Here is a 23979-nt window from a genome sequence, read left to right as displayed (position 1 = left end):
ACTCAGTATATACATCTGTTGAGTTAGAAATTGCCATTTTTACATAATCCTCTTCCTCTCCCCTGAATGCGCTTTAGTTCTCTGTGTGTATGTATATATTTACCAATTTCGTGTTTTTACCATGTTATTCTCTGGAACACTCAAAGGAGATTAATATTATTCAAATAAAAAGTTTTATCTTTATTATAGTCCATCTATATCATGTGTTGACTATTTTTCTGTAATTTCAAGTCTCTGTCAGCAATGGTTGCCACCAGCGAAGGGTTTGTACGTTATTGGCCCAGCCTTGTGCATGAAGGTTCCTATACGGAGACTTTTACAGACTTTGGAGGCTCTCTGTGCAGTTTTCTAACAGCTGTAAAGGTATAGTACAAATTTTGTTTACATCAAAAGTATTAATTTGATTGCTAACTTAGAAACAGGAAAGAGTATTTGGAGCATCAAGTCCTAAACCCCTAGGAACTTTAATAAACTAAACAGTTGCAGAGTGAATTGTGTGGCTTCATTATGGATAACTTCACAGAACTGACAGAGAGACAATACCACCATGAGTGAGAGCAAGATCCCTTTCCTCCCAAAAGTTCCAGAATATGACGAACAGAGAATTATTTTGTCCATGAGCTTGTTAAACTGGATATATATATATATATATATATATAATATATATATATATATATATATATATATATATATATATATATATATATATTTTTTATAAATCCCAGTTCAGAAATTAGATGTAAGAAGAGTAAACTGCAAAAATAAAATGGTGGCAGGACTACTTATATCAGGGGTCGGCAACCTTTCAGAAGCAGTGTGCCGAGTTTTCATTATTCACTCTAATTTAAGGTTTTGCGTGCCAGTAATACATTTGAATGTTTTTAGAAGGTCTCATTCTATGAGTCTGTAATATATATCTAAACTGTTGTTGTATGTAAAGTAAATAAGGTTTTTAAAATGTTTAAGAAGCTTCATTTAAAATTAAATTAAAATGCAGAGCCCCCTGGACCGGTGGCCAGGACCCAGGTAGTGTGAGTGCCACTGAAAATCAGTTCGCGTGCCGCCTTCGGCACACATGCCATAGGTTGCCTACCCCTGACTTTTATTCTCTTTTTTTAACCTGTTATGTTTACTAAGGAATCGTGAATTTTTTTCACTTAACTAAATGAACAATTACACATAAGTGTTTCAGATGTCAGCAGATTGACCCTGTTAGAAAATTTTTACCTACATTTTGCAACTTCTAAAACGTAGCACATCCGAAGTCTAATTTAAATAAAATGATTTTCCTTTTAGGGCAGAATTAGTATATTTATATGTAACATTTTTGATTAGCAGTGAGTATTAAAACATCTCAAAACAACACATCTGTTGCTTGTTTAACTTAAAAAGTCTAGTAAAAGAATTAAGCATCTGTCAGAAAATGAAAGCAATTGAAAGTGTGTGTGCAGGCATCTCGGAGATTTGAAGGTAAATTTGCTAAACTGATAAACAGACTCGGGAAGAGTTCAAATGGAACTATACCACAGCATTTTGAGAAGTGTAAATATTCATTTGAAAACATTACATGGAATTCTGGCTTTGCAATTTTTGTTGACTGAAATGTGATTCCATAGGCTAAATCTTGTGCAGTGTTTAGAAGATTAATCATTGTTGAACTCCAGTTTAATATTTGCTTGATACAGACTTCTTTCACTACTTCTAAGAAATGTGTTTTTCATAGTATGGGCTATATGCATCTCCCATATAACACCATTGAAGTCAATGACTTTGCACAAGAGGTGAGCCTGTCCCTGTCCTCTCCACTACTGTTGCCCTATAGTGCTGCATTTCCTTTTACAAACAATCTGGCATCTTTTAGAAACACTACATTCACTATTACCAAAATCATTTTTAAAAGATACCGACATAAGTCTCACAACATAGTCTGATGGATGTTTTCTTATGCAATTAGTTGTGATGTGTCCTACGTAAGTCAGGACATGTCAGTGAAAACAGCAAGCTACCCTTGGAAATAATCTTTTGTTATGGAGCAGAGCCATTCCCAATAAGAAGATTATGAAAATGAGCATTAAGTTCACAAATAATAATTGGTAGAATTGTTCATTAAAGGTGGACTATTTTTGTGATCAATAAAACAGTTTTTCAAAAAATGTAGTAAAATATTAATTTAAACATGATTAATCTAACAAATATATTGTGTTCTATATGCCATAATTTAAGCCTTGGAAGAACTATAAATAGTTGTTAAAACATCTGATACATTTCAGTTTTTAAGTAATGTTTTATAATTTCTGGGTAAAGAGCATGGCCTATTGAAAAACTGACATTTTTAACCAAGTAGAGTTTTTCCCAGGCATTTACAGCCAGCTGAGCTTTAAATTAATTTGCTGGAAAAATGTTTCATGGTATATCTTTGCTAGCCCTCGGGTTCTTTGTACCGTAGCAACAATGGCTGTATTCCCAATCCTGTTTTTCTCCTGACCTGGTACAAATAATCCTTATTTGACAGTAATTGTTGCTGAAAGTTGGTGGCATGTCTTTTTATGTGTCTAATGAACACATATTTACTTTTTGTTAGGGAGGAAGTTTTGTTTTATCATCTTCAAGGGGCCTGCTTGTTCGATTGATACCAGACAGTTCTGGTAAGATCCACCAGCATGTCTTGCCACAGGGACAGGGCATGTTTTCTGGAATTGGCCGAAGAGTCTCCTCTCTCTTGGGGATTTTATCTCCCAGTAATGATGCTGCGGTAAGTTCAAGAAATAAATTATTATAAATAGATTTTTTTTAAAAAAATTATAATGCCATGTTCCAACTTGTCTCACTCCTTCCTTCCTTTTTCACTCACTGCTGCTTAAGGACATACCATGTCAGAATACAGAACTTCTGAAACCCACTCCATATCAATTATATTCATTAAGGCTTAAAAAAGAAATACTTGACAGCAGTGGTTTTCAATCTGTTTTAATTTGTGGACCCCTAAAAAATTTTGAATGGAGGTATGGATTCCTTTGGAAATCTTAGACATAATCTGTGGACCCCAGGTTGAAAACCACTGTTCTTCAGTAACGACAATCTTTCGCAGACCTCTTAGACATACTCTGCGAACCCCCTGAAGAAAACCACTGCTTTACAGCACTGTTGTAAACAGGAAAGAATAATTATCTTGCAACTGTTTTTAAATTTCCTCGGAAATCATAGCATCTGTGTGCTCATAGCATCTGCATCCAGTACGATCACTTGGACTTGAGTCCTTAACCTGATTTGTGTTCCAGAATTGGTATTTCATATGCTTCCCAGAAGATTCCCTGCGTTGCGTTTGTCAAACACCAAGTGGCTGAAAGCCTAGAAAACTGGAGTGTACTACTGTCCCTCCTATTCATTTGTCATAGATTATCCCCGTGGTAATTGAATGTCAAAAGCAAACTATAGTTGGTATCCTATCTAGATGTGGTATTTCTCAACAGCCTGTGGCCCCTTAGTTTATTTTGTGGAGTGGCATTAGTCTTACACAGCATATTGTCTTCCTTTCTGGTCCATACCATACCTGATCTAGCAATTTAATTGCTGAGTGCTTGTGTATTTTTTAAGATTTTCACCACAGGAAGGCTAATTAAAGTTAATCGAAAGAAACTTTAGTGTGTGCTTTACTATCCAGTATTATCATTCAAGTCAGGAAATGCCAAAGTTAAGGTTGTATCCAGTGTAGTGGTACTTGTGTATTCTAAGAGTCTTTAATTATATGTCCACTTACCATTTATCAAATATAATGTACAGTTTTCTATAAAACTAGATGTGTGATATTTTGTAGTTTTGTATATATACTTCGCTTATGCTGACAGTCTCTGAAAGTCACTTACATAAAAGATGAGCAATGAATGAAGCAGGCCCTGTGTCATTTGCTGAATGTTATATAATATTCACTTTTCAAGGTTATATGGACATCTTTTAGTATTATTTGTGACTTATTTTGTGATCATATTGTCATGCATATCCATAAGGAAGGACATAGTTTAACTTGCATATGAATATTAACTTTGGCATTTTATGATTTGAGTTCGTAACCGTACAACTCATATTAAAAAAAAAACACAAAAAACCTGTTAAGTTAAACATCAGCAAAACATCCTATCCTATGCACCTTACTAGAATCGTAGGAAAAAATACCCTTTTGTCTATCGGAAGAGCTGCAGTTTTAACATTCAAATGCATAAAGACTCATGCAGTCGCTTCAGTGGAGACCGTGCCTCATTTCCTGTGCATCTATAACATGTTTACTTCATTAGGCAAATGTTCTTTCAGGTCCTTGCATCACCCAAAGCAAGATTTTTCAAGTGTACATTGAACTATAGCCTGGTGTACACTTGAGATGTGCAGAGAATGATTCAGGGCAAATTGAATGACAATGGAGAAACTATTAGTAACTCATAGGTTCTCCCTAGATAAAGGGATGCCAGTGGTTGTGGATCAACTCAAGTTTTGTATGTGAATTTCACAAAAGCTGGAGAGGAGCATGAGAGATATTTTTGCTTTTTTTTTAAATCCCATAAAATAAGACTACTGTCTGGAATTATTTTGATACTTAAATCTTGTATCATAGTTAAAGCAGAGATTGTAAGCTCTTTCGGGACCATATTTTTATCTTGTGGTTATATAGCCCCTTGCACGATGGGGTTCTGGTCCATGAACAGGGCTTGTAGGCACTACAGTAATAATTGTCAAATCAAGCATGCATAAGTCTTATCAAAGTAAGAGTGGAGTGGCACAGTATATCAGAATAGTAAAAACATACTTTAACTGACAAAGCTTGCTTTTTTTTGTTTGTTTTTGATTAATGCAGCTTTCTAGTGTTCTTTGGGACAAAGAGAGATCAAGCTTTTATGCACTGACCAATTCAAATCTAAACAAATGGGAGTTAGACGATTTTACTGAACGTCAAGTTCTCAGCTGGGATATCAACAGAATCCTTAAAGAACACGTCACAGATGCAATTTGGGTAAGAGGCAGTAAACTTGAAAAATAAAATGAAATTGGTAGTTAGCTTCTTTATTTCTGTCAGTGTAAATTAGTATCTCTTACAGGGCTCTGAAAGTAACTATGAAGATATTAAAGGAGGAGTCAACGTTCAGTATTTGGATTTGCAGCGAAACCGGTAGGCATGAGCATTGTGTCTAGCAAGAGATGAACCATCTGCTGATTTGATAAGTGCTTTCTATTTTCCTACATTGTTGTTTTATATGTAAATGATTGGGATTTTAATTACTCTGAAAGCTGTTGGTGACAAAACAGGCACCTCAGTGCAAATAACTAATTGTACTAGATGCAATAGCATTAGTAACTTAATGGTTTTAAAAATTCTTTACCCAGAATAACCCTATTAGGTGTCTGTCATTTCATGATAATTTTCTTTGCAATGTTTTTTTCCAGGAGGCTGGGTAAGCCAGATATAACTTCTGTGCCAGCAAACCAAAATAACTGGTCTCTGGCTTCTATTGGTATTAAACAGCTTGATGGGAATTTAGTTTTCCACAGATTTTCAGTTTCTAGAAACCATTGCTGTTGCATTAAGAGCGTTAAAACAAGAAAATACTTCATATACCGCCTCACTGTTTTAAGTGGAGACTAAAGTTTCTGTTTAATAAAAAGACACTTTTCTAATACATTAGATACCTGAAAATATTATTTATGTAGCATCCTACCTATGTTCCTGTATTCTGAACCATGGTGCATGTACTTATGGTGTGTTGCTTTTTCAATGAATAGTGATGGACTGGTAATTTTGGCTGCAGCATGGCATCTTGGAGACAGTCCATGTCTCACCTATTACACTCTCATAACAGTGGAGGATAAAGGTTACCACATGTCTGATGATGTTGTTGTGGAGGTCACCCAATATAATCCACCCTTTCAGGTATGGAGTCATTGGACCTTTGCTCTAAAGTGAATTTTGAATTTGTCTTGGAAATAATGTATATAGGCAACATTTTTTGTGCGTATTTTATTTTCCTCAGAATTAATATAAACAGCTTTTGATGAGAGCAGTACCTAAAGTTCAATGTAAAATATTTAAATTTCATGTAAAATGTGTAAAGTAAAAACCCACAGAAACTCTCTCCTTTTTCCCAAGTGTTATTGCTGAGATATTTCATACTGTTTAGGGTTACTATCTTGCCCTCTACATACCGCCATCTATCTCTGTTGTAAGTAGCTTTACTATAAAATCAATTTTGCATGAATTATAAAGTAATTCATCCCTAGTGTCTTGAATCTGAAGGAGAAGGCTGAAGGAATTTTGCTGAAAATGAACAGCAAATACAGAAAAGTTAAGAGTAAAACTTAGAGCAACGGTTCTCAACTGGTGGTCTGAGCCATTTCAGGGGGGCTGCAGGGCCTGTGGCCAAAGCCCTGAGCCCTGGTGCCCCCCATGGGACCAAAGCCCTGGTGCCCTGGCACTCCCCCTGGGGCTAATGCCCTGAGTCGATGGGCGGATTTGAGTGGGTATGGGGGCATTGCCCCCCCAAACTGCAGTGCCTTACCCAGAGCAGGGAAGTCATGGGGGCAGCGCCATGCCCCCCCCCACTTCCTTATCTCCCCCAGATCCCTGAGGCACCTCCTTCCCCCCAGCTAGGTTAGAGGCTGGAAGTTGGAGCTGGGCAGTGTGGGGCAGCTGCTACTCCAGCTGGTGCCAGGGAGTTCCCCTGTCTCCTCTTGTTGCTGCTGTGCCTGGGGTTGCGGCTGCTCCTCAGCTCCTGGCCCCCTTTGACTGCTCACGCAGCTGGTAATGGAGAGCAGCGACCACAGGGTGGGGAGGCACTCCAGGCACATAACCCCAGCTATCTCTCTCCCTGCACCCTGAGTTCCCCCCTGCCTGCACTCAGCCCCTAGCTACCCGCCTGCCTGCATTCTGAGCTACTCCCCCATGCCTGCACACCACAACACCTAGCTACCCCCTGCCCTCTGAACAGTTTTCAAACTTTTTGAGCTGAGCCACCCCTCTTTGAGTTATAATTTTTGGTTGCACCCTCCTCTCCCCCCACAACTGAGACAGGCTGTGGTGAGTGGCACTCCCTTCCTCTCCGCCCCCCCCAACAGAAGTCAAACTACACCTATGTGTGAGGGCTCTCCTGCCTGGTGGCCAGAGCCCCAAGTCCCGTCCCCCACCCCTTCCCCACTGGGCCCTGGAGTTTTTATAGCATGGGAGAGGGAGGGGCTCTCAGAAAGAAAAAGATTGAGAACTCCTGACTAGAGGTTAAAAGCTGTTGTTGAGATAGCTTTTAATTTTAAAGCTTGATCTTTGTCTTTTTAGAGCTTTTAAAGCAGTTAAATAATACTGAGCAAGAAGAAAAAAAATACTTGAAGAGCATTTCAGCCAGATGTGAATCTTCTTGTCTTTATTTTAAAATGAATCTTTTGTGAGATTTGGGCATTACCTGATTACATGGATTTATATGCTGTTAATCAGTGATATTCAGACCTTAGTAGTTCAGGAGCCAAATTAGCCATCGACATTACCCTAAAGAGCCTCAGTAGTGTGAATTCATTGTTTCATTTACTACAGTACTATATATTTAAACAGTATGACAGGGAAAATAAATATTATTCTCACAGCAAAATGACTGACCGAATATTATTTTATCAGCTACAATTGGTTAATAATATAGTAAAAGCATCCTGCTTGGTTAATAACTTCGGTTAATAATTAAATCAGTGTTTTAATATCATGTGCTGCAAAGAGCTGCAGTAGACTCTTTAAAGAGCCGCTTGTGAGCCTCAGTTTCAGTATCACTGCTGTAGATTGTTTTATAGGGTACCTTGTGCTATATATACTGAACTAATTTTCTAATCTGCAGTTGCTTCTTTATTTTTTTATACCTTGTACTGATGCTCAGCAAAGCCAGCTGAAGGTTCTGAATTCCATCTTGTATCTCCAATATACGTACCCTTCTTCCCCCCTCAGATGCAATCATATGCTGAAAAAAGAGGCTTTGTCTCCACTGTTATCTGGCTTGTTGGTATTTTAGAACCTCATGCTTTTGCTAAGAACTGAAAAACCAGATCAGCTTTGAATTTAAATTTCCTAGCTTCTGATGGATTAATTTTGGTGGGGGGGGGGGAAGAGGGGGTCAGAATCTTAGATTTTAAAAAATGTATATACTCTGTTGTTTGATGCATCAGTCTGCTTTACTAGCTTCTCTAATACCAATAATCTTGAATATCTCTGATAATTAAACCCATCTATACCTAATTTTCAGCAATCAAATCTTCAGTTACAGATGTACTGCAGATTTCTAACAGAAATCCTGAAATATGCTTAAAGTATATTTGCTTACACAACTGACACTTCACAAAAAATGTTTCAAGAAGTGTCGTGTCGAGGTCTCTTTAATTAAGTTTTTACGTTCGTGAATATTAGCTTTGACCTAACTTTGTATGGCTGGTATTTTTTCCATGGTATCAATTTAAAAATTGGTTCTTACGTTAGGAGGAGTGTCTAATGGCTGCTGAATTACTGATTTGTTCACCTCTTTCCTATCCTGGTGAAAATATACCTCCATCTCTTTTGGAGTTAGCAAGTGATAAAACAGATCTTAAATATTCAGAGCAAATTAGAAATAGAAATTGGGATCCTTTTAAAATAAATTTGTGATAGATGTGTCTGTCGTGTTAAAAATTACGAAATGGCAGATATTCATGTTTGTACAACTTTTTGAACATTTTTAAAGTGCTGTTTTAAGTGTTAAATATTTGTTTGTGTATTCTGTCATTCTTCTGAACACTTGTAGTCTGAAGAACTGATGTGCTGTTTCGTGGTCCCAGACTTCTTTAACCATGCTGCCTTCCTGTACACTGAAGATGAGGTCTTTGCTTGTTCAACTGGAACTGGAAGAATTTCTTTACCACAGGAGAAAATTTTTTTTGGTGCACAAGGTAATAGCAACAGGAAACTTACCGTGTATACTCGATCATAAGCTTGTTCGTTTATAAACAGACTCCCCCCCCCCCCCCCCCCCCAAGATGGATAAGTAAAAATGGAAAAAATTTATAAGCCATTCATAAGCTGACCCTATAATTCAGGGGTCAACAAACTTTGGCTCCCAGGCCATCAGTATAAGCCGCTGGTGGGCTGAGATGGTTTGTTTATCTCGAGCGTCCGCAGGCACGGTGGTAAACCTAAGTAAACAAAGTGTCCTGGCATGCCAACTGCTTACTCTGAAGGGCTGGGACAGCAACTGGTGGGGAAATTTTTTTTTTGGGCGGGGGGGGGGGAGAGAAGATGAGTCAGGAGAGTAACACCTGTGACCACCCCCTATGTGACCCCATCCCTAGCCCAGGACCCCCACACTCTCCCTGTCCCATTCCTTCCTACCTTATCTGGGGAGGACCAGGAGAGGATGTGTCTGACCTGGCTGGAGCTGATTCGGCAGGCTGGGCAGCATGATCGCAGCCTGCTCCGGCGGGCCAGAGCAGGCAGTGCGGCCTCAGCATGTTCCAGCGGGCTGGGCTGGGTGGCACGGTCACAGCATGCTCCGGCAGCGTGGCCATAGCCTGCTCTGAGGGGCAGGGCCAAGCGGCATGGCTGCAGCCTGCCAACCCCGGAGCTGCAGCTTGGCCAAAAGCAGAGAGACTCTGGCCCTGCCTCTTCCATTCTGGCTCTTCTGGCTGTGCTGCCTCTCTTTGCTCCCTCTGTTGAGGGGAGGGGTTGTGTTCCACCTCTCCCTCTCTATACTCGTTCATAAGCCAATCCTCTTCTCTGGTGCTTCCCTTTTTTGCTAAAAAAATTCGGCTTATGAACGAGTATATACGGTAATTTGTATTAACTCACTTAGTTAACCATATTGACAGAATATTTCTTCATTGATTTTAATTATTTCCAAACTGCATTTAGATTGAGCCATATGTTTTGGCATTCTGTTCCTTCATTCAAGGACCCCAGTTACCTCGAAACTAAAGATTGAGGCAACATGAGCTGATGGAATGAACAAAGGTTTGGCAGTCAAAAGTCTGAACTCTAATGCTAGTTGTTGCAGCTAGTTCTTTCTCTGGCCTGCAGCCAGTCACTTTACTACTTTGTGTCAGCTTCCTCGTGTGTGAAATGTATAATGATAAGTTGTTTGTGCAAACAATTTTGAAAATATATACACACATATATAAGTGCTGAGTATATTTTTATTCATATACTGCTTGCAAAAAGTCTGGGATTTTTACTTTAAAAATGGGATTGGAAGTCACTTGACAGGATACAGACAGAAAATGAAAATATGATATTGTGTAACTGTACATAGGAGCCGTATTTTTAAATACCACCGAATCTTGCTTATTCTGATAGACTCATAGACTTTAAGGTCAGAACAAACCATCATGATCATGACGACCTGCGTATTGCAGGCCACAGAAGTTCGCTAACCCACCCACTCCTGTAATAGATCCCTAAATTCTGGCTGAGTTATTGAAGTCCTCAAATCATGATTTAAAGACTTCAAGTTACAGAGAATCCACCATTTACACCTGTTTAAACCTGCAGGTGACCCATGTTGCGGAGGAAGGCTTCTCTGCAAACCAAACAAATCTCTCTTCACCTGGAAGTTTCATTCCACTTCTCATCAAAGATTTGAGTAGACCACTGTAGTGAGGTCTGCTGTTAGTATTTTATAGTACAGTTCTTTTACTAGGATAGTATGGTGTATAATATGAAATAAAGCTGGACTTACTTTAATATGTGAGAATATTTTATGAATCCATTTTTTGGATTTTTTCTAAAATTAGGTTTGTTTCCTTAGTTATTACCTCATATCATTTGGTAATCTGTAGTGAGTCTTATTGTTTGTTTGAATGATCAAGTCTCTTGTGAATTACTGCTGTTAGCTGATTTATGGGAAAACTTAGTAAATGTCTACTTGAAGATCAAGCTATGAATGCAGCATTATATGATCATTTTATTTATTAAATGTCTTGTTTTTCCTTCCCATTAGGGGATAGCATTTTAGGAGCAGGTTCTTACACCGGAGTTCCCATATTTTTCACCAGAAAAAGTGGACTTGTGGCCATATTTTGTAGGGAAAATGTGTCTGTGCTTCCTGAAGACCTTGAGGATTCCCTATCATCTTCTGTAGCTGGACCAAACAATGAGGTAATATTTAGTATGAAAATTCAAAACCTCGTAACGCAAAAAGAAAGTATGCCTAGAGTTCACTCACCTTCACAGTTTCATTCAGAGAAAATTTTAATTTTTATATAGATCTAGCTGAAAACAAATTTTCAAAACCCAAAACAATTTTTACAATATTTTGAAATTCCCAGTCAAATTGATATTTATCAGCCAGCTCTACTCATTTGAATAATGTACTACTTTAATTCTACTTTTTTTTATCAAGTAACCAACTCTTTTTAGAATGGAAAAACGTTTTTTCACGTCCTTATTTAACTTTTATACAATATGCATTTACTTAAAATCTCAGATGAGTTACCTTGTCAAGAATATTTTTCTAAAGCAGAATCTTTTGCCCAATATTTTTTTAGAGGGGGATGGAAGCTGAGCTTTTAGTATGGGGCTGACCAGTTCTTTAGTTAGCTAATAACTAAGAATGAATTGGTCATTATCCCATTTATCTTAACCTCTAGGATCAGTTGCTGTAGTAGTACCTTATAATGGAGGGACCTTATGACCATTACTTCGGTTAGATCAATCTGTACAGCTTCTGAACTGTGATCCTGTTACCTTTGTCCCTGTCTCTTTTGTTGTTGTTCTTGCTGATCACAACAACAACATCCCACAGGACTGAAAACTTTAGATTTGGCAGGTCTATTATAATCCTAAACCACTGTTATTTTAGAAAGATTACTTTCCTTCCATACTGAGGTTTGTATTTGCCTATGTTCCCTTCGGTCTAAATTTTTACTTTACATTTCAGGGTTCTGCATTTGATGCCACCAGTAGAATGGAGATTATAGCACAAGAGGATAAAACTAAATTACTGAAAGCTGCTTTTCTACAGTACTGCAGGTATGAGGAGTCACTATGTTGATATACTAGAGAGGGCAAGTTTGTTTTTAATTAAGACATTCTCTTGATAAAAATAAAATGCATGCTGATTTAATTAAAAATCACCATATATCCATGTTTAATATATCCCTTTTCTAGAAAAGTGTGTACACACCTTGGACACTGAGTAAATTGTTGTTGACAATTTTGTTCTGACTAGCTGTTTTATTTTCCCTGAAATGCTTTTCATATTGGTTGAATTTTTCTGGATTTTCAACACACACATCCCACAGCCCAAAAAACCCCAAATCACCCAACCAAACAAAAAGCCCACAAAAAACTGGTAAATATGTTGTCTGGTTTTCAAAAACATTTTTCAGTTTTTAGATTTTTGTGGTTACACAAAAAATCACAAGAGATTTTGTAAAAAGAAACAATTTTTAAAAAAAATTATCACGTGAAATAATTGGCATTCTTGGACCACCTAGCCAGTGATTCATGTTAGAAATGAGCAGACTTGTATCGTCATTTTTTACAGCTAGAACCTGCCAGAGCTGGTATTGATGGTCTGATTGACACAAAGTAAAGCTATTTTAAGCTTTAAAATTTTGTTTGTCTGTCCCCTCAGTAACTGGCATTAGTGAAGAAAGTTAAGGAAGAATGGAAAAATCCTGACTATTTTATTTACATTTAAATGGGTAATTTTCAATATTACTTTAGAAGATATTTTTTATACAGTGCCATGAATGTGCATAGTGCTTCTCAAAACATAGTGATTGCCCTGATAAATGTGTGATCTAAATTGACAAGAAGTAGAGGAGGAGATAAACGCTGGAAAGGGTGGAGTGACCCAAGGGTGAAAACAGTAAGTTTGTTTGCTTAGTGATTTGTGCACATATTTTCAGGGCTGCAGACTTCTATTTTTTATATTAGAATAGAAAGAATATAATAATCTATAAAACTAAGCCTCCTAGAATAATTGAGGTTGGAGAAGGGACTTCAAAGAGAGGATGGAGGCATGGAAGAGAGAGTCAGAAAGAGCGTTCCATGGATAAGGGGCTGCATGAGAAAGACAGAGATTTGTGTGGGAGAAGTGCATGAAGGGGACTGTTAGGCGAAGCAGAAAGATAAAAAATTGAGTTGTGGAGATCCTTAAATGCAAGGAGGAGGACCTGAATTAGTCCGGGAAAAGAGAAATAATTGAGCTCAATTCTTGGTGTAGAAAGTTGCAATGATAGAGGTTAATGGGGGAATAGATTTGTGACAGCAGGTTGAGTAAGGGTATTAGTAAGAGAACAAGAAACAGTGAGGCTCATCAACATGGAAGCTGAAACTGAAGGTTGATGGTATGAAACTAGGAAGAGAGCCAAGAGTTAAATGGAAAGAGAAGAGAAGGGTGGGAGAGCAAGCTGGAATGATGAACGACAGCAGTGGCAAGAAGGGAAGGGTGGATAGCTAGGTGTGTACTTCAGAGAGGAAAGGGAAAGTGAGGAATTGTTGGAACAACAAATACAGCTACCACCTGGGCAGCTGGGAGGAGAAATCACCATCAGAGAATGGTGCCGGGTCAGAGAGAGAGCCAGTGCTAGAGTGGGAAATAAATTGTAGAATGAGACATCGTTTTGAAGGATAATGCAGGAAAAGGGAAGATGATGACAGGATATGGTGTATGCAATAGATTACTGGGTGAGTAGTGTTTTTGGAGGAAGGAGAGTAGGAAGCAGCTGTAGAGAAACTGAAAGAAGGGGAAGATGGCAGTTAAGAAACTGAAGATAAGAGGAAGTTTTTGATGAGAGTTGGAAGGACGGGGTGAAGAGGTGAAGGTGCAAACTAGGAGTGGTAAATGGAAGCTGTGATGAGAGAAATTGCATGAAAATGAGCCATTATTTGGAGAAAGATGTTGGATCAAATGGTACCAGATATGAGAAGGAATGGATAATCTGAGCCGTGGTAGGTGACGCTTAAACAAATACTTTGCCTCACTTTTTAATAAGGGTAATGAGGAATTTGGGAGTAGTGGCAGGGTGGCTAATGGAAACAAGGATATGAAAGCAGAAATGACTACTTCTGACATGGAAGTCAAACTCCAACAGCTTAATGGGACCAAATCATCTCCATCAAAGAATATTAAAGAAACTGGCACATGAAATTGCAAGCCCAGTGGCAAGGATTTTTAATGAATCCTTAAACTTGGGGGTTGTACCCTGTGACTGGAGAATTGCTAATATAGTACCTGTTTTTAAGAAAGGGGAAAAAAGGTGATCTGGGAAACTGCAGGTCTGTTAGTCTTACCTCAGTTGTATGCAAGGTCTTGGAACAAATGTTGAAAGAGAAAGTAGTTAATGATATAGAGGTAAATGGTATTGGGGATAAAATACAACATGGTTTACGAGAGTTGAATTTTGCCAGACCAAACTGATCTCTTTCTTTGAGAAGATAACTGATATTTTAGGCAAAGGAAATGCAGTAGATCTAATCTGTCTGGATATCAGTAAGACATTTGATACAGTTACATATGGGAAATCATTAAATTGGAGAAGATGGTATAAATATGAGAATTGAAAGGTGGACGAGGAACTGGTTAAAGGGGAGACTACAATGGGTCATACTGAAAGGTGAACTGTTAGTCTGGAGGGAGTTCACTAGTGGAATTTCTCAGAGATCGATCTTGGGACCAATCTTATTTAACATTTTTATTAATGACCTTGGCACAAAAAGTGGATGTGCGCTAAGAAAATTTGCAGATGACACAAAGTTGGGAGGTATTGCCAACATGGAGGAGGACTGGAATATCATACAAGAAGATCTGGAGGACCTTGAAAACAAGAGTAATAGAAATGAGATGAAATTTAATAGTGCAAAGTTCAAAGTCATGCACTTAAGAGCTAACAAGAATTTATGCTGTAAACTGGGGACCTATCAGTTGGAGGCAACAGAGGAGGAAAGAGACTTGGGTGTATTGTTTGATCACAGGATGACTATGAGCTGTCAATGCGATGCAGCCAGGAAAAAGGCTAGTGCAATCCTAGTTTGCATCAGGCGAGGTATTTCCAGTAGAGATAGGGAAATGTTATTGCCATTATACGAGGCACTAGTGAGACCCATCTGGAATACTGCATGAAATTCTGGTCTCCCATGTTTAAGAAAGACTAATTTGAACTGGAACAGGTGCAGAGAAGGGCTTCTAGGATAAGAGGAATGGAAACTCTACCTTATGAGAGGAGATTCAAGGAGCTTGACTTGTTTAGCCTAACCAAATTAAGGCTGAGGGGAGATATGATTGTTCTTTATAAGTATATCAGAGGGGTAAATGCCATGGAGGGAGAGGAGTTATTAAAGTTAAGTGTTGCTGTTGTCACAAGAACAAATGGATATAAACTGGCCATCAACAAGTTTAAGCTTGAAATTAGACGAAGGTATCTAACCATCGGAAGAGTGAAATTCTGAAGTAGCCTTCTAAGGGGAGCAGTGAGAACAAAAAACCTAACTGGCTTCAGGCTTGAGCTTGATAAATGTATGGAGGAGATGGTATGATGAGATTGCCTACAACGTCATGTGGACCATCTGCAACTGCTACTAGCCCCCAATAGCAAGCCAAGAGGAGCATTCGGCACATACGTTTTTTTAGTTAAAATTTTGTGTCGACGCTCCTGTTAGCTTGGCTACTGGAAAGGCATTCAGCAGGCATAGCTAAACATCAGGGTTTTTTGGGTCAAAAGTGACTGCAAATTACTTACCCATCAATAAAATAGATAATACAATGAAATAAGTAATTATACTGAGATGCTTTTTAAAAACTCAGGTTAAAGGTGGTCCGTACAAACAGTGTTAGTGATTATAACCTACAAATTTCATAAAAAGGATAGTAGAAAAAACTGCTGGTTGGGAAAATTTTTAACATTCTGGCCACTTTTGATTACACTTTGTTTTATGCAGCCTTTCTCTTTCATTTCAGAAAAGATGTAATCAGTGCACAGAGCATGGTTGTTGAGCTCTTTCCACCAAGTGCAGACCTGGGTTCTGATACTGAACTGGATAGAGCTGTAATTCAGATCAGTGTAGACTTAGTGGATGATTACCCTGCATCTGACCCACGATGGGCTGAATCTGTACCAGAGGGTAAGGCTTAATATTATTTGGAGTTTTATATGTGGGAAGTTGTGCACAGTTTACTATTTAAAAAGTAAATCATAAGGTAAGCCCTATGCTCCATGATGTGAAGGCAATTTTGGGGACTTGTGAATTGCTTAATATTCAACAACTTGCATTGATTGCACCACTTTGACCTTTCTTTCCCTACCCTCACTCCATCTTCCTAAACTAATCAACAACAGCCTCCCCACAATTTTTCCTATGCGATCTCAAGTGTACTTTCTTGGGGGTAAAGAGGCTTTTGCCTTTGACCATGTGTTTCTGCATGGCAACCTCTACTCTAAATAGCTCCTTTCACTCCTTTTTAGTGCTGCTGTTTCTCTAGTAATGTTAAGAAGAGAGGAGGATAGCAGCTGCTGCAGGGAGAAGCTACATGCAAAGGCTAAGTGCCACTTTCTTACCTCCCCAACCCCTGCTGGAGGAATCTGGTGTAGATGAAGCACTAAAGCAAGCCACCTTCTGATCAGACCCTCCTTCCTGAGTAACTACCCATGAGAAGAGACCTTCCTTTATATCTCCAGGCAGCAGTTGCCCAGAGCTGAGCATGGACTTGGCTGGAAGTTTTATATGTAACATGTATGGTCATGTGATGCTTGTTTTTGCTATCATTTCTACCTGGCAATCTATAAGAAATAATGAAATATCAAAAACTAAATCTTTAAAGATTCACAACATATTGTGATACAGCATGGCCAGAGGGCAGCAGGAGAGGGTTAGAAGGGAGCGTTATTCCCTGTAAGAGGAAGAAAGTTTGCTATAGATTAACTAGAGCACGTGAAGCCGATTAGAGCACCTGAAGTCAATTAGAGCATCTGCAGTCAGTCACATGATAAAACCCCCTGCTTCAGTCAGACAGTGTGGGCGTTGGAGCAGAAAGGATTGGTGTTGGAGCAGAGAACAATTTGAAGGGAAGCAGAGGAAAGTTTGGAGAAGTGCTGCGGTGGGCTAAGAAGTCCAGGACCCTAGGTAAGGGGCACCTGGCTTGTGCAGAGGGAGGGCAGGAAGCCCCCCACAAGCTGAAGGGCAGGAGAGGGAAGTAGGCCTAGGGAAGGAACCGTCAGTTCAAGTGGCTCACCACTATCCTCAGGGCCCCTGGGCTGGGACCTGGAGTAGAGGGTGTGCCCAGGTCCCTCCCTCTCCACTCCCCTCCTCTAGGACACTAGTGGGGCAATTAATATTCTGATTCAGGTGCAAGAAATGGCTCCCTGAACCACCCCCCCCCAAGAAGAAAAAGCGTGAGACCCATCATAATAGTGCCGGCAATTTGTCACGTGATGTCAGGGGTGGGATTTGTGCGTTGGTGACTTAAACCAGGTTTAGGCAAAACCCTCCCGTCCTTAAGATGGACGACGTGTCAAGGCCGTAATACAAGCCACCGCGGCCCAGCAGGAGGCTACCCGGCTCCAAGCAACCGCCCAATAGGAGGCGACTCGGATGCAACAGGAGACTAATCATCTGTTGATGAGTCAGGCTGCCCAGGACCGAGCCCTGCTGAAAGACCTGGTGAACCAGATGAAAGCCCTTGTGGAACTGAACCACAACTGTGAAGGGACCCGGACCATACGGGCCAGCCATTGCCTACAGAAAATGATATGGGAGGATGATGTGGAGGCAGCAGCCCTGCTGGAGGCCTGGCCCGAGATCAGTGGTCTGGTATCCTTGCCCCATTCCTATGTGGGGAAGTCTAAAAGGTCTACTATGATATGGCCGCAGAGACTGCAGCAGACTACCCCCAGCTGAAGGCAGAGATCCTGGCCAGATCCGGAGTAACAACGGCATTGCAAGCCCAGAGGTTCCATGAGTGGCAGTATATGGAGGACAAGACACCCCGATCACAATTGTTTGACCTGATCCACCTGACCCAGAAATGGCTGCGCCCTGATGATGGAAGATGATGGAGGTCTTGGTACTGGACCGGTATATGAGGGGGCTACCACCAGGCCTCCGGGCTTGGGTGGCCAGAATGACCCCTCCACCTGGGATGAGTTGGTCTCCCTCATGGAAAGATAGCTGGCAGCCCGCGAACTGTTCCAGACCCCAGGTGGGGAGACATGGCAATCCAGGAAGCCAACCCCAAACCCAAGGCCCTGGACTGTCGAGAACTACAGGAGAACTGTAACAGGGAGGAAAGACACCGAGGAATGGCCCGAGGCCAAGAAGGGACCTAGGGGTTTGGAAAGAGAGGTGGGGGGTCCGGCCAAATAGCCCCAGGCAGAGGGTGACAACTGGAATAAGGGGGCGGTGTTATGAATGTGGGGAATTGGGGCATATAGCAGCCCAATGCCCAACAGGGAAGAACCTATGCAGTTTAATCGGGGGGATTACGGGAAGCAATGTGGCCTAATTGGCCTGGTAGGGGTCACAGTGACCTCACATGGGTATACAAGATCAGTAAAAATGAATGGTATTAAGACCATAGCATTAATAGATTCTGGGAGTGCTGTCACGCTGGTCTCGGGGAAATTGGTGGGGCGAGATCAACTAACCTGGGCCAAAAACACAGGGGTAACGTGCGTTCATGGCACCGTGAATTTCTACCCCACAATCCCGGTGCGGATTGAGATCCAGGGGAATACTGCCAGGGTGACTGCAGGGGTGGTCCCCAAGCTCCCCTACCCTGTCTTAATTGGTAGGGACTTTCCTGGGTTTGAGAGCTTACTTATCCCAATAGAGCCAGGGGAGGGTAGCAACCCCCAGGCTGAGACGGAGGCACCTACAGATAGCCTCACCCCAATGTTTGCCGAATTTGCTCCAGAGTTATTCTCATCCCCGGGAAACCCCGAAAGTCTAGGCGAGAAAGGAGGGCAGGTAAAAGATTAGGGACCAGGATTCTAGCAGAGAACCAAAAAACTTCCCTTGTGGGTAGGCGAACCCGCTCAGGAGACCAGGAGATAATTCAGGCCAGGGAGGACTCGGAGGCTGTTCCTAGCCCAAGTAGGCCACCCAGGGGGAAGAGTAGAAATAGGCCCTCTAGAATTAGGTCAGATCGGTACTGCATGTGAGAATTTTGGGCAGGACCAGGCCAATGATCCACTATATGCGAATGTGAGGAGGAGGTAGTGGAAGTAAATGGCGTACCTGTGGAAGGAAAGATCAAAGGCCCAAGGCCATATTATGTGCTCAAACGCGATATCTTGTACAGGATAGAGCAAATATGAGGGGAAGAAGTAGAGCAACTCTTAGTCCCACGGAAACACACAAGGGCAGTACTAGGGTTAGCTCACAGTCATCTATTTGGGGGACATCTAGGAGTAGACAAGACACTAGATAGAGTCCTAAGAAGGTTTTATAGGCCAGGGATACGCGCAGAAGTCCAGCGCCATTGTGCCTCCTGCCCTGAATACCAGTTGCATAGCCCCCGACCTTACTTGTGGGCCCCATTAGTACCGTTGCCTATTGAAGTCCCTTTCGAGAGGATAGCCATGGACATCGTGGGCCCACCAGAAAGATCGGCATGGGGCCACCAAAACATACTAGTCATCCTTGACTACGCCAAGCAGTATCGAGAAGCCATTCCTTTAAGAAACCCCACATCCAAGGCAATAGCAAAAGAACTGCTACAGGTTTTTGCCAGAGTGGGCATCCCTAAGAGATCCTGACAGACCAAGGAACCCCGTTCATGTCAAAATTAATGAAGGACTTATGTGCTCTACTCTGCATCCAGGCCATATGGACCTCAGTCTACCATCCACAAACAGATGGACTGGTCGAGCGGTTTAATCGTTCCCTTAAAAGTATGATCCGGAAGGTGGTAGCACAGGATGGAAAAGACGGGGATACCCTTCTACCGTATCTAATGTTTGCTATACGGGAAGTCTCCCAGGCATCCACTGATTTCTCTCCCTTTGAACTACTATACGGAAGCCACCCACGTGGGATATTAGATATCGCCAAGGAAGATTGGGAAGAACAACCCAACCCAGGGAAGAACAACCCAACCCAGGAAAGAATGTCATTGAGCATGTGACACAGATGAGAGAGCGAATAACTTGAGTAATCTCTATAGTACGAGAACATTTGGAAAAAGCACAAGAGGCCCAGCGGACATATTACAACCGTCGGGCGAAAGTACGGAGATTTCAGCCGGGGGAATGAGTGATGGTGCTAGTGCCGACAGCAGAAAGCAAACTCCTAGCCAGCCGGCATGGACCATATGAGATAGTGGAAGCCATTGGGGAGGTGGACTATAAGGTCAGACAACCAGACCGCCGAAGGCCAGAGCAAATCTACCACGTCAAGATACTGAAGCCCTGGCATGACCGAGAGACGTGTCTGGTCATTGAAGGAGCTCCACCCCAGACAGATGACCCACAGGGGCAGGTAAAGATATCTCCTGAATTAACCCCAGAACAATGAACAGAGGTCATTGAGATGATCCACCGGAACCAGGACGTGTTCGGCACACAACCGGGCCGTACGACACTGGTCCAACCTCATATTGTCATCAGCCCCAGAGTAAGGGTGACGATAAGACCGCACTGAATACCGGAAGCTAAAAGGGAAGAAATTAGGACAGAAGTGAAGAAGATGCTGGAACTCGGGGTTATTGAAGAATCCCACAGTCAGTGGTCCAGCCCTATCGTCCTAGTCCCCAAGCCTGATGGCACTCTGAGGTTTTGCAACGACTTTCGGAAATTGAATGAAGTATCCCAATTTGATGCTTGTCCAATACCACGCATTGACAAGCTAGTTGATCAGTTAGGCAAGGCCCGATACCTAAGCAGTCTGGATCTGACCAAAGGATATTGGCAAATTCCCCTGGCCAAGAATGCCAAGGAAAAGACTGCCTTCTCTACACCCGATGGCCTGTTTCAATACACTGTCATCCCTTTCGAACTCCATGGGGCCCCTGCAACATTCCAACAACTTATGGAAAAGTTACTGCGACACCATGCCAAGTATGCCGCCGCCTATCTAGACGACATAGTCATCCATAGCCCTGGCTGGGAAACGCACCTAGGAAAAGTAGAAGCAGTGCTAGACGCCCTGTGGAAGACCGGCGTCACTGCTAACCCTCTCAAGTGCGTGATAGGACTAGCTGAGGCCAGATACCTCGGGTATGTAGTAGGGAGAGGTTTGGTGAAACCCCAGTGGAACAAAGTGGAGGCAATACAAGGTTGGCCTCGACCAGTCCGCAAAAAGCAGGTCAGAGCATTTCTAGGGATAGTAGGATACTATTGGAGATTCATCCCTCATTTCGCCACAAGAGCAGGGCCATTGACGGATCTGATAAAAACTCGGGGCCCCGAGATAGTAAAGTGGACTGATACGACAGAAAAAGCATTTGCAGATTTAAGCACAGCCCTGTGCTGCCATCCAGTACTCATAGCCCCAGACTTCGAGAAGGAATTCATCCTACAAACAGACACCTCGGAGGCAGGGCTAGGAGCCATCCTTTTACAGATAGTAGGGGAGGAGGAACAGCCAATCTTGTACCTCAGCAGGAAACTCCTCCCCAGGGAACAAAAGTATGTTGTCATTGAAAAGGAATGTCTGGTGGTAAAATGGGCTATGGAGACTCTCCGCTACTATCTACTGGGGCGGCGGTTTACCCTCGTGACAGACCACGCCCCGCTCCAGTGGTTGCACAGAAATAAGGAGAAGAACGCAAGAGTGACTAGGTGGTTCCTATCCCTGCAATGCTGATGGCCTATCGTGACAACACTGCCTCTCGTCCCAAGTAGCCCAACCCCATGGTGTTGAGCGGTGGAGGTGGGATATGTGATACAGCATGGCCAGAGGGCAGCAGGAGAGGGTTAGAAGGGAGCGTTATTCCCTGTAAGGAAAAGAAAATTTGGTATAGATTAACTGGAGCACGTGAAGCCAATTAGAGCTCCTGAAGCCAATTAGAGCACCTGCAGTCAGTCACATGATAAAAACCCCTGCTTCAGTCAGACAGTGTGGGAGTTGGAGCAGAAAGGATTGGTGTTGGAGCAGAGAACAGTTTGAAGGGAAGCAGAGGAAAGTTTGGAGAAGTGCTGCGGTGGGCTAAGAAGTCCAAGACCCTAGGTAAGGGGCACCTGGCTTGTGCAGAGGGAGGGCAAGAAGCCCCCCCACAAGCTGAAGAGCAGGAGAGGGAAGTAGGCTAGGGGAAGCAACCATCAGTTCAAGTGGCTCACTACTATCCTTAGGGCCCCTGGGCTGGGACCTGGAGTAGAGGGCGAGCCCAGGTCCCTCCCTCTCCACTCCCCTCCTCTAGGACACTAGTGGGGCAATTAATATTCTGATTCAGGTGCAAGAAATGGCTCCCTAAAACCCTCGCCCCCAAGAAGAAAAAGTGCGAGACCCATCATAATAGTGCCGACAATTTGCCACAATATTGAAAAATAGACCTTAAATTATGAGTGCATTATGTGAATTGATTTCCTGTTAGTGCAAAAACTGGTGTTGATTAATCAATAAATACTTGAAAATAAAAATAAAATCCTGATAAGCCTACACATGATGGAAACTGCGGACGCAACTGTTCTTGTGAGTTTCACATCTTCGCAGTCTTCTGATAATAGAGTATGTAGATGTTGTGATAATTCTAAAGCAATAAAAAGGTACAGTGGGGCCCTACTGGGATGTCAAACACACATATATACCCAAAGAAGCTTCCACTCCACTCACTGGTTCCTTAAAGTCTTTGCTCCCTTGTGTAAAAATTTTATCAGGATCCTCAGATTCAAACCCTGAGGGAAAGGAGTGTAGCAATACATGGCTACATCCGGGGGTGAAGAGGAGGGAGCAATTTCTTTTTTCTTTGCTAAGTCCATATGTGCATGGAGTGTAAAGTCCATGCAATGGTGGAGGTGTATTAGGTCTTTAATAAACCTTTAATAGGATTCAGATAGTTATCTTCATTTTAATGTTGTCCGTCTTCCATATTTATATATTTGTTTTATTTATATTACAAAAACTTAGTTTTAGGTTGTATTTTCAGTCTCTTAAGATCAAAACAAGGTGATCTGATAAAAAAAAAAAAAAAAAAAAAGTCCAGTCTTTGTGTAAAAGTTTATTAGTATCAAATATGTTTTTTTTCAAGGGTTTGCTCTTTTTTTTTTTTTTTTTTTTTTTTTTGGTAATAATTGAAGACAGAAAAGCTGCAAAATGTAAGAGATCTTAAATTCCAGCTTGCAATACCGTGGACTTTTTAAAAAGTGCTCTTAGCTAAAAATCTTCTCTTCACACACACACACACTCTTTTCAGAAGCAGCTGGTTTCAGCAACACATCCCTTATTCTCCTTCATCAGTTGGAGGATAAGACGAAAGCTCATTCCTTCTTCATTGACTTTCTTCATCAGGTAAGGTCCTAAAATTCTGCTGGCATGAACACTTATATTTTTTATATTATATTAATCATTTTTTGCACATTGCTTAACCTTTTTTTTTAATAAAAGGTTGGCTTATTTGAATGTCTGGGCAGTTTTCCAGTAAGAGGGATGCCAATGACAACTCGATTGTTGCTCTGTGAACATGCAGAAAAGTTATCATCAGCCATTGTTCTCAAGAACCATCACTCCAGACTGCCAGACTTGGTGAACACGGCTATATTGATTGCTTTAAACAAAAGGGAATGTGATATTCCACAAAGTCTTACCCCTGCAGATGTTTTCTTTAGAGAGGTAAGAGGAAGAAGTCTCCATGATTAATTGGAACCCTTTTCATGATGAATAGTTATGTTGTAAAAACTGAAATACATTAATGTGTAAAATAAGACTTGATTCTTCTAAAACAAATTTAACTTTCCAGAATTCTCCTGTTAAAACTTTATTGGTAGCATTTTCTCTTATTTTAAAACATGACTTTTTGCATGCATCTGCAAAAGTATGAATCCTGATTGACATCACATAGCTAGAGT

At 41.4% G+C, this 23979-nt stretch overlaps 1 protein-coding gene across 2 annotated transcripts in view; it reads left to right on the top strand.

The window, feature by feature from the left end:
* Window positions 1-23979, top strand: part of NUP133 (nucleoporin 133) — a 60598-nt gene that overhangs the window by 9848 nt on the left and 26771 nt on the right. For both annotated transcript variants that reach the window (XM_050949034.1, XM_050949035.1), the window contains exons 5-15: window positions 232-363; window positions 2582-2752; window positions 4844-4999; window positions 5085-5155; window positions 5767-5914; window positions 8787-8931; window positions 10974-11131; window positions 11913-12004; window positions 15939-16102; window positions 23328-23422; window positions 23519-23743. In XM_050949034.1, coding sequence (XP_050804991.1) covers window positions 232-363; window positions 2582-2752; window positions 4844-4999; window positions 5085-5155; window positions 5767-5914; window positions 8787-8931; window positions 10974-11131; window positions 11913-12004; window positions 15939-16102; window positions 23328-23422; window positions 23519-23743 — 1557 coding nt within the window. The remainder of the gene's footprint in view (window positions 1-231; window positions 364-2581; window positions 2753-4843; window positions 5000-5084; window positions 5156-5766; window positions 5915-8786; window positions 8932-10973; window positions 11132-11912; window positions 12005-15938; window positions 16103-23327; window positions 23423-23518; window positions 23744-23979) is intronic.

The sequence above is a fragment of the Gopherus flavomarginatus genome, chromosome 4 (genome assembly GCF_025201925.1).
Source record: "Gopherus flavomarginatus isolate rGopFla2 chromosome 4, rGopFla2.mat.asm, whole genome shotgun sequence".
Classification (NCBI taxonomy): Eukaryota; Metazoa; Chordata; order Testudines; family Testudinidae; genus Gopherus; species Gopherus flavomarginatus.
This window is presented reverse-complemented; position numbering and strand designations above follow the sequence as displayed.